Source organism: Phaethon lepturus, unplaced genomic scaffold, assembly GCF_000687285.1.
Source record: "Phaethon lepturus isolate BGI_N335 unplaced genomic scaffold, ASM68728v1 scaffold50265, whole genome shotgun sequence".
NCBI lineage: Eukaryota > Metazoa > Chordata > Aves > Phaethontiformes > Phaethontidae > Phaethon > Phaethon lepturus.
The window spans coordinates 4,202-15,405 of record NW_010540868.1 but is presented as its reverse complement, the minus strand read 5'-3'; the positions used below and the strand labels follow the sequence as shown (position 1 = coordinate 15,405).

Genomic DNA, 11,204 nt, shown 5'->3' with positions numbered 1-11,204 from the left:
GCTGAACCCTGGTCTCATTTGTTTTGAATAGACAGAACTTGAGCACCTCTTTCAAGCTGTACCTCTCAGTGGGGTGTTGAGTACATCATCTTCCTGGAGTTTGGGGGTGGCTTGTTTTCTTAAGCATTTCCTCCACAATTATTTGGCTTTACAGGCATGGAAAAAATAACCTTTTGTTTCTGCCATTCTCCTACTTCTATCTCTGGCAGAGGTTGTGCCAGAGATACTACAAGTAATATTTATCTTAATGTCCAAGTAAGGAAAACATACCCAATAAATGCTTTTTTACTATTTTTAAATAAGTTACACAGTATTTTAACAGTCTGTGAGTATGCTACAAACATTTATCAGCTAACACTGTCACTTCCCACAGTCCTCTGGCTCCTTAAAGCTATTTTCTGGTAAATTATTCTAACTCTCACCTTCCGATGAGAAACTAGCAAATCTCGTAGGAAGACAATTCACTTTTCCAGAGCATTATAAATTCTTGACATTTCTTAAAGTGAGGGTCAGAACTGAGGAAACTGTTGGAGATTAAACAGCATTACAGATGTCTGCCTTCTGTGCATCTGTGATACACATACTTTCATGCATAGCAAATTTGCTCATTTCATAGGAATAGGGAAGGGAGAGAGGTAAACGATTTCCAGCAACCAGGTTCATACAGTGGCACGATTTTGCACCAAAAGATCAAGCTATGCTTTCCTTCCTGTTACCTGCATTCCTATCAGTCAAAGGACCCACAAAATAAATGTAACCTGCCTCTTCCTCCTAATTCACATTAGACTCTCAATTGGAGTGAAGTATCCCAATTTAATTTTGGAGGTACATTACGAATGTCACTTAGGGCACACAGTGAGGACAAGCACTGTTTAACAGTCTCCTGAATTGGAATTTCATTACCATCGTATTAATTCTGATCAGAGTTAAAAAGGCTATGTGGCATTCATAATCCACTGGTTCTGCTTCTCTGATTGCACACTGAATATGTGGACTACTGCTATCAATGCTTATAGGAGGAGTGCTGAAATTGCACAAAAATTAGTCTTACAAAAGACTGAAGTCATACACAGCTGTATGAACAGGACTGGGTTCTTCTTTGGCCCAGAAAATTCTCATTAGCTTTGTGAAAATGTTTAAATAGTGGAATACAAACTGCACATGGACTGTCAAAACTATGTAGGTTTGTTATTATGGTGACAGCGACTTTTATTTTAAGACCAAAGGCCCAAAATGATGAAGGAATATGTAAAAGTAGACTTCCCTTCCAGTCAGTTTTATAGGTAACAACATATTGAAATTGGTGGCAAGAGAAATTCCTCCTTTGTGGAACTGACTAAATGCCAGCATCACCCCTGTATTTCAAATGATACTAAGATCAAGGCAATCCAGATATTTTTGATTAAGCCAAACCATCAGCAATACTTTTCCTAATCAGCTTTTCACAAATGGAAATTTTCCAGAAATGCTTTGAAATCAGACACCAAAGTCAGAAGAAAAAAAAGAAGACGTTTTAGAGTGATAATAGGAAACATAAAGAAAAACCTACTAAAACATGTCATTCTGTCTGTTGTTGCCACATGTTTCACAACACCATGGACCAGGCAGTACAGCAGATCGTGTCCTGCCCGGGCTTCAGGCAGTGGGGGACAGCTGGAGGACTTTACCTGTCAAAAGAAGGTTTCTCTCCACAGTCAAATGCATCCTGTAACTCCTTGACAAGATTAGCCTGCCCAGGCAGTCGAAAAAGGCCTTCTTCCTTCAGTCCCCGCTGTCGGATAAAATCCACACACTGTTCCACCAACATAGGAGCCAGGCGGTTCCCATATCGCTTTTCATATCGGACAGTATCTTCCAGCTTCTGGCCAAAAATACCTGCATGAAAAGGAGAGATGTGTCTTGGTTGAAATTCATAAAAATGTGTGAAGAGCCCAGTATTACAACTGTGCAATTTACAGGTCATTTAAATGCACAGACAATTAACCAACTCCTTTCTTAAGAATAAATGCTCGATTTCACCTTTGATACTCTCATGGAAAAACAATGCTGACGTATTTTACAACAATGCTCAAAAACATTATTTAAAATAAAATACTGTAAATTATTTTTCAGACCATAAGCACAGAAAACAGAATAGGATTTTCTGTCACAAAACTTCTGATTCAAAAGTGATACACATCTCTGTCTTCTTTGGTTCATGCCTAATTATCTATTAAAAAAAAGTAGTTCCTTTGTCAGTTTCAATGGCATATAAGCATTATCTTTAAACATGGACAGCAAAGGATTTTATAAATATAACTTGGATTAGGATTTCATTCCTACTAAACCAAATTATTCATTAAGTTTTCCCACATAAACAAAGACCATTCCTATGATGTATTACCAATTGCATTATCATTGTCTGCTTTAGGAACAATAAATTTGGCGTATGAAAAAAGATCCTGACATGAAAGGTGAAACATGTCAGACAAACTGCAGGAAACCTGCATTCGTACTTAACCTCAGAAGAACATGGGAGTTTTTTTGACAGAATTAACTTCAACCCTGATCTGAAGGTATCATCGCTACCACTGGAAAGACAGCTACTTCTCATTACTTATTTTGCCTCTCCCTTTCACACTGCAGACCCAGCCATCATAGACAGAATGACAGTAATGTTCAGGCCTGTCATCCATCATGGAAGCTCTCTCTTGAGACCACCGTTTGTTGAACAGTGTTGGGGCTGAAGCAGGGCAATTCAACTTCTGTATATAGCAAGACAATGAATAGTTCTAAGGCAGTCATGATCAGAAACTAAAGACCAATAACTACGTACAGTTGGAAGGCTCCTTTTCCAATTATGTACACTATAAAGTGGGGAAAAAAAAAAGCAGTAAGTCAAATTGTGCCCTTCACTGAGCACACAGTTCCTACTGGTTTAAAAACATTCGACACGGAGAACAGAGTTGTTTTGGTTTGCTTTTTATAAAGAAAACCGAAAGTTAAGCCCAAGAAAGTTTCGGCCCAAAAGCTTCATTCACCCATAAATTACCATTACATGAACAAATAACCACAACCTAGGATAGCATTCAGATTGAAGCATCCTTCAGCAAAACCATCAATGTGCACATTTTTCTTCCAACAAAAGAGATAACTCGCACCTCAGTTGTAGGGGGAAGTTGCCTTGCATATGCTCCAAGATGTTATGGCAATGGGGTAGCAAGCTGTCAGTTGCCCATACTGAAGGTCTGGGGTTTGTATTTAAGTGCATTTTTTTTACTGTAGCACAGGAAGTAACTGGAGGGAGTAACTGATGTCCAGCTAAGACATCCAGAAAGTATTCTGAGATGCAGAGCAGCGTATTTTGTGATTTCCATGGTACCCACACTTGTGGATGCCAAAAACAGCAGTAGGTAAAGGGACTGACCATCACACAGCCACTCTTTATTAGCTCACTTCTTTTCATGTTGTACAAAACCCGAAACTCAACCATTAGCAATTAAAGAAGGAATTCTTGAAATTTCACAGTCAGTCAAGCTTAGGAGAATACTGACTGATGTGGAATATTTGGTGTCCACAAAGTTCAGCCTCTTCATGCTGGCAGAGGAGTTAAAGTATGCTTTCTTAATTCTCACATACCTTCCTAACCTCCTGCAAACTGCCTCTGGGGATGGCAGGAGTATTAAACGAATTCAGTTTCTTGTAATTTGTCTGTTAAGGATTGCTGCTGGTCAACACAGAGGAGTCCCTCCATTTTCTAGACCCTCCTTCTGAAATTAGTAGAATTAAGGAGGAAGATCCACTGAAAGTCAGTTAAGGAATCTATGTGATTATGGGAGTTTGGGGATTTCAAACTCCTTCTTAATACACAAGAAGGCTGCTGTTCAGTGCCCCCAAAATTGTCCCTCCTCCTGGCTGAACAAGCCCCACTTCCTTTGCCTCTCCTCAAAGAGCGTGTGTTCCAGCTCCCAAGCACCTTGGTGACCCTTTGCTCAACTCCCTCCAGTTTTATCTCCCCCTTGCCTTTTTTTTTTTTTTAAATGGATACAGTATTTGGAATATGGTCTAAAAAGTGCTGAGCAGAGGGCGTTAATCACTTCCCTTCCTCTGCTGGCTCTGTTCCTGGTGATACTGCCCAGCCTGCTGTCAAGCCTTCCTTGCTGCCAGGTCCACTGCTGGCTCGTGTCCAGCTTGCCATCCCCCAGGGCACCCGGGTCCCTTCCGCAGGGCTATCTGCCTGGGGTTATTCCTTCTTAGGTGGAGACTTGTTAGACTTGGCCATCCTACTCCAGTTTGTCCTATGAACATACAGTCTGAACTGCCCTTCAAGAGCCCGAGATCTCTTGGTTTCAAACACAAGAGTTTTTACCTCTTTTCAAACAAAATTAATCAGTAGAAGATAGGATATTCCAATTGTATGATGTACAATTACAGCTCATGGCCTACCGACAGTACAGTTAGTATCAATGAGCTCTGTCCTATGGGCTATACTTTCTTCTCTCAGTGCTAACGTTCTTTAATGAGTAATGTGCATATTGCAGCTTACATTTGCAGAGGAAAGAGTAAGTTCTCAAACCTACCAGACTGCTTTGAAACTCCTATTAGTAATGACATTGCAGTCAAAACACATCGCTTTCTATTAATACAATTTTTGGGATGCTGCCTTTTTTGTTTGTTTTAGAATAGGCTTTCAAAGCATGTCTAATAGATAACAAATAAAAACAGAAGAAGGATTTTTTGTGCAGTGGGAGCAAAACCCATTCCTATATTATTATAAATTGCTGACGCACCACAACACAAAATGTATTAAAAACAGGTGGCAACCATAAAGCATTAAGATGTCTGTAACTAGTGTCAAACAGTATTTTTTAAGACAAATTGAAAGTTTTTAAGACAAATTGAACGAGTGGTTCACATACAAAAGGTGACATATATTAAACAGATATGACAAACTTGGTTCTGTATTGTAGCAGCAAATCACAGGTACTGAATGAAGAAAACCTTAAAAAAAAACCCACTATAACTGAGAAAAAATAAAACCTGATATGATGGCGAGGTAACCAGTGTAAAGAAAAAAAAAAATCAATTCAAATCAGAGCCTACAATTTCCCAGTTCTGGTCCCTTAAGTGTAAACATTGAATTCCTTCTACTACTGACTGCAATAAGTTACACTCTAAATTAAAGGACTTTTATTGAGATACTTAAAATACACATAGCTAGGAACGCCTGAAGGAGAGACAGAATAACTTACAGCAGTTGCCTCTGATTCAACGGATTGGATTCAGATCCTACATCATCCTCAGAACACAGTTGCATCAAGTCTGGGTGTAAAGATACTTCACGGCTGGAGGGGTAGGCGTACGTCCCACCATCCTCACATGTCAGATAAAGCCTCAGGGACATGGCTCCCCATCTGTATGAATGGTGATAACACCGTATCTACCTCACAGGCATGAGGATCTCCACACTCAGCTTTGGGAAGCTCATAGCTAGTGTGGTAATTTTCACAACCATGTAATAACCTAAAGTCAAGATCTGAGTCTCATGAAAAATGACCACATCACACCCCAAAGTGCTTCTGAAGTCACCATTTACTATACTCTGCATACTCCAGTATGTTTGGCTTTGGAGTGCATCTCTGGCAGGCTTGGTTTGGTTTCAAAGTCTAGGCTGAACTTCTCCAGAGGAAGTTATTTCATTCACCTAACAAATGCAGAACACAGCACCAGGCAGCACTTGGCCATGAAAGGAATCAGTCATGATAAGCCTGCATAAATATTGACTTGAAGTTACAGACTTGCTGATGCCTTATGGAAAAAGTACTCTGTTGCCAGGGGCAGAAGAGGCGGAAACATGGCAGCTCTGCTTCCACATCATGTTGTCATAACTTTTGCCTTGTTCATCATCTTTCTGGAGTCTGTTGGGTTTTTCACTGTTTTGGAATAAAAGCCATGATCATTGCCCTGTAAGGTGCATCTTCTTCCACTGTCCTTTTCTAAAGCTTTTATCCCCTCTTAGATCACACCTACCTACAGAGATATTGTAGATTAATAGTTTATGAAGACTAAGACGTTGACTATTATGAAGCAAAGAGAATGCTGTGAAGAATTGTGGTTGCAAACATACAGTTACCTTACTGGTTGGCAGAAACAGACGGTGGTGAACACTATCAGCTATACGAGGTAACTACTATCACCTCCATTACAGAGAACCAAGGAAAGGATAGTCCAAGTTACAGAGACTACAGCATAACTGAAACCACAGAGATAATTTTGCACTCTGTTTTTTAAAAGTCAATTTCCACCACAGTAACTAAAAAAGAACACCTTTGTGGAGAAGGAAATAGAAGAGAGCCCTCATAACTCATACTGTTCTCCAAACCCAAGCTCTCCTCCTAAATCTCAATGTCTTCAAAATCCAAAAAATGCACAGATTCACAATTGCTATCCTTGGGATAGGGTGCCAGAGGGGAAACACAAACAAAACCAACCAGAAAACTTGAGATTTAGAATGGCAGCAGTTTGGCTTCCCCACAGCTGGAGGAAGGCAGGGAAATGTAAAGGATTCCAGTTCAGACCAGTCATTAGATGTAATCAGCAGAACTGCTTTTTTCAGAGAGGCCCTGTAGGTCTTTAAAGCTATATCCAATTAAGCCAAGATCACGCATAACATCAAAAAGGAAAATCACATGCTAGTAAAGGGCATGCTGAGTGGTTATTCATTAACTGGAACATTCCCGTGGCAGAAGTTTTGCAAACATTTTGAGAAATTGAATTTCCAAGCCTAGCAGATGCCCATAAAGCTTATGAAAGACACTACAGTGCTATATCCAAATTCTGTGTATGTCTACTCAAGAGTTGTGGAAGCACTGTGGTATTTTCAATGGCACATATTCACAGTTAGAGTATGTTTTTAAAATCTAAGAATCCAAGTCAATGATTTCCTTAGCTACTGAACACAGGCAGAGGTCACATCTCAAGTCTATTGACTCCAACCTTCTGATTCAGTAAGAAAAAAGGAGAAAGATCTAGAAAGCAGTTCTGTCTCCTTGCTCTGTAATGAATAGCCTGAAAAAACCCACCTGCCGCTCTAGCTCGACCACGGCACACAGACTCAGCGAGCCAGAAGGTTTCTGCCTTTCCCAAGCCACCCCTCAGCAATTCAGACGATAGCAGAATCTTCAGACCGCACAAAGCACAGGGGGCTGAGGGCCCGCACCTGTACGTGCGTTCTCTCAATGTGCAGCAGAGGATCTCTGTCCTTGCGAAACAAGCTTTGAGTTTATGGGCTACACTGATCAGAAAGGGTCAGTTAAGGTCAAAAGAATTGACCTCAGCTTAGGATCTGGATGAGAATTTTAAGCAGCTCTCAATTCTCCATCAGTAATTCATTGACAGTGAAAATAACATATCAGGTAAACAGCTTTCAATGGCAGAGCTGTGAACAAAGGTCTTGCAATAACACAAAGAAGTGGCTGTCACAGCCACATAACACTTAATATGGAGTTTTAAATTGTTATTTCTTATCAGCTTTCTGCTCCGGTGTTCCCCAGCACTAAGTGCTATTTTGAGTGGATCAAAGGCAGGGAGTAGTTTCTTCTTCTCTACAGAATTTTATGATGTACAAGAGAGGAAAAATCACACCAAAAATAGCAGTGGCAGAATTTTGTTCTTGCCTGACTCATTTTCTTTCCTTCAAGCCTTCTCCTACCCCACAGTCAGTGTGATGCCAGCAGTAGATAAGGTAAGAGAAACTCCTGCCCTGGAGTTCAGCACAGCTGCACACCAGAGGTTACTGTTTAGAAAAAACAACTCTGAAATAAGAGCAGAACTAGTTACAGGCTGGAAAGGAAGGGAGGCAATTTTAAAAACATCACCAGGAACTTACCACAGTCAATCACATCAGGGCCTGCACGATTTCTCTGGCTGTGGCCAATGCCGCCACCTCCTGCAAAACTCTGCTCTCCCAAATTCACCATGCTACTGAATGTTCTCGCCACTGCATGCCAGCAAAGTTACCCTTAGTTACTTACTGCTTTTTCCACTTACCCTGCCTGTGCACTCAGGAGGTTCCTGTGGTGGTACTTAATCAGAAAGCATCTTCTCTAAATTGGATTTTAAATACACTTGGCTCTGTCTGTTCAGATGCTGCCCTCTGAGCACTGACTTCTCCTATGACACACCCTCTAAACAGGTCTGACATTTAATCTTTCAGTGCCTATCAAATGCAGCTTTGATCTGGATTTCCAGGAAGGGTTCTACACCTTGTAGCATTGGTGAAGGTGACGATGTATCTCTGCCTAAACATACAATGTCATGATTCTCTTGTAGTTCTTCCAATGACTCACCAATGGTTTTCCCTATTAATTTTATTTTCTGCATCATGTTGCATAGCTTAGAACTAACTCATCTGCTTTATGCAAGTATGGGCTAGGTTTGCAGAAGGCTAGTTTTGCCTTTTGTTATACTTAGGTATAAAATCTGCAAATGAAGTTAAAAGAATTCGGTATGCCAATTAATAAGACAAGTGTAGTTAGCCTAATTTGCCTGTGCAACCGTAGTAAAGGCTTGACTAAAGTCCAGCTAATGTTCACCTTTCTGTTGACTTCAGTGGGACATGGACCTAGTTAAACACGCGCACCTAGCATTCTGCAGCTCTGACCTAGGCACCTCATCACAATGCTCTTGACATTAAACGTGTAAAAGAAAGCAACTGAAATAAATGATATGTAGAGGAGAGCAAATTAGCAGTACGGCCTCCATCATTCTGTCCTCTGCCCCAAGCACTGCAGCTTCACTTGGAGTTTTAGACATGAAGAGTTTCTGTGTCAGAACATATGGGGAAAGAATCAACAGCTGAAGCTTTGGAGCAGCTAAGGCTGCACCCTGGGCGCAAAGACAGCTGTCTGCAAAATTATCAGTTAATCCTTTATTCAACTTCCAAACATTTCTCAAATAATTAAGTGTATAAACGGGGCACAGACAGCTCCAATTCACACTGACACCTTGAAATGCACTAGCACACTTCATACAGACACATCCACGGCCTCCTTGCCGGTCTCCAGAAGGACTGAACTCTGGCAACGAAGGGAAACGCCGGCCTGGTGGGGTGCGGGGTACAGGGTGCGAACAGCTTTCCGTGCTATCTCAGCTGCAGGGGATAGCTGACCTCTGCTGTAGTTCTGTGGCAAGTCCCTCACTGGTTGTGATCCTTCATTTCAAGGCATCGCCCCTGACTGCCTGAGCACACAACGCTCAAAAGCGATGACGCCACTACATCGCTACTGAGTCGCATGAGCAAAGAGCTGTATGGTCTTGCAAAAGGACAAATGGCAGCACGGAGGAACAGTTTAGGGAGAAGCAGGAGATGAAGATGATTGTACAAGGCCTGTGTAAGATAATTTCTCACACTTCAGAACAACATGGCAATTTAGCCCTTTCACTTGGATTTCTCTGTCCAGCAGTTAAGGCAGCACCAATATTGCCCTCTTCCCCTACACAAAGTTTTTGTCCTTGTCATAGAGGTAGTTTCTCCCCACCCATCCCAAGCACCATGGCACCTCATCACCCCTTGTCATATCTCTTTCTCAGACATGTGTTTCCCTTCCAGTGCTCCCAGGTGACATATTTTGAAGGCCAGCCTCCTCTTTGCCCTCCTCCCCCCAGGACAGGACTATGTACAATGTGGAAGAAAACTGGCTCTAAACATCTCTATGCAGCAGGTGGGAAGGCAAACGCAGGCTGCAGAGCAGCAGGCTGAAGTGGCAATGCAGCACTTGCAACAGCACAGTGCATTGTAGGGCTACACTTCAAGCCATCAGAAATCTCTGAATCCAAGGCATTGAGTCTTCTGCACACAGGCACATTTACCATGTTGCTTTGCTCCCCATCTTCTCCCCCCCTCCTCCCACAAGGACAAAATGCAAACCCAAACTCTTTTCCCTGATGTTCTGCCAGCCAAATAGGTGACTCAGACCTGTGATGCTCCGATTCCCCCACTGCTCCCACTGATTTTTGCTCAGAGGCTTCTGCAATAATCTTGTCTCGAGCCACCTCATTCAGGCAGCCTATTCATGGGCTATTATGTAGAGGGGACAGTATCAGCTGACCAGCTACAAACAAATGAACAAAGAAGTAAATAAATCATTTGTGGAATGTTGGCATCTGCATTGTTTAATGCTTTTTGTTTTGGTACTCTCATCTGCCCCTGCACACCCAGCCCCCTTGACTTCTCAGAAACCATGGCTTCACTAGCAAAGCAGAACATAGCGACAGAATGGACCTACCTTTGCGGAAACTAAAACACCGCTTAATTCTCCTGTAAGTAGTTTTAGGAATGAAAGGAGCTGCTGCTAGGGCACCTGGGCTGCGGACTCCAGCATTTCTGTCTTCAGGCATCATACAGGCCAGAGCCTCGATGCCCCTCCAAAGCTTTCCTTTACCAGCTGCATCCAGACGAAACACCACGACTGCTCATCATTACTGACTGCTGAGGAGTTTTTATAATCGTGTATTTTCCTCTGGAGCTAGGAGATTTGTGGTCTTCTAGATCTTGGGTAGGGCTTGAAGTGATTTTAATGTTCTCTTCCCTGCTTCAATTTTGCTTTGGGGAACAATTCCCTTCCGTCTCTCTATTTCCTTTCGTTTCTTTTATTTCCTGTGGCGAGACAACTGTCTATTATGCAATGTCACAACAAAAGAGTTTCAGCAAAAAGATACATTTTCCATTCAAACAGAAGTGCCTGCACAAACGGAGGGGGAGAAAGACCTCTTCCTCCCAGCTGGAACAAGGGGTTGAGTGGCAGAGACTCCAATTCCACAGGAAAAGGTCAGCGCTTTGCAGTGTGCAAGGGGAAAGAGAAGAACAATACCAAAAAGGCCACCGAAGAATCCTCCAGGATACGACACTCCTTGCTGGCTCCCTTTATCTCTGCAACCGAGAAGCAAAAACAACAGCCCCTTCGCCCGAAAGGCTCTCTGTCCATAACCGATTCCTTTCAAAAGGCCTTTTATATACCCATCTCCCTGTCTGCGTTCTCACGGGCTTCTCGCTTGTTTTATTGCCTTCAAACTACCAGAAGCTCTCATGGGAGAGGTGCGTCAGATGCGGCAGCAGCACATCTTTGCCGGCAGGATCCTGGGGAGCCGCTGAGGAATACGTGCCTCCACACGGGGATGCTCTGCTTGCTCGCTCCCTCCCGGTCCCGCGCCTGGCAATGGCAGCC

General features: G+C 42.4%; 1 protein-coding gene across 1 annotated transcript in view; it reads right to left on the bottom strand.

The window, feature by feature from the left end:
- Nucleotides 1–11,204, bottom strand: part of LOC104621134 (rho GTPase-activating protein 24) — a gene marked incomplete at both ends in the record, with an annotated part of 27,797 nt that overhangs the window by 13,141 nt on the left and 3,452 nt on the right. The window contains one exon of the mRNA XM_010287544.1: nt 1,668–1,875. Coding sequence (XP_010285846.1) covers nt 1,668–1,875 — 208 coding nt within the window. The remainder of the gene's footprint in view (nt 1–1,667; nt 1,876–11,204) is intronic.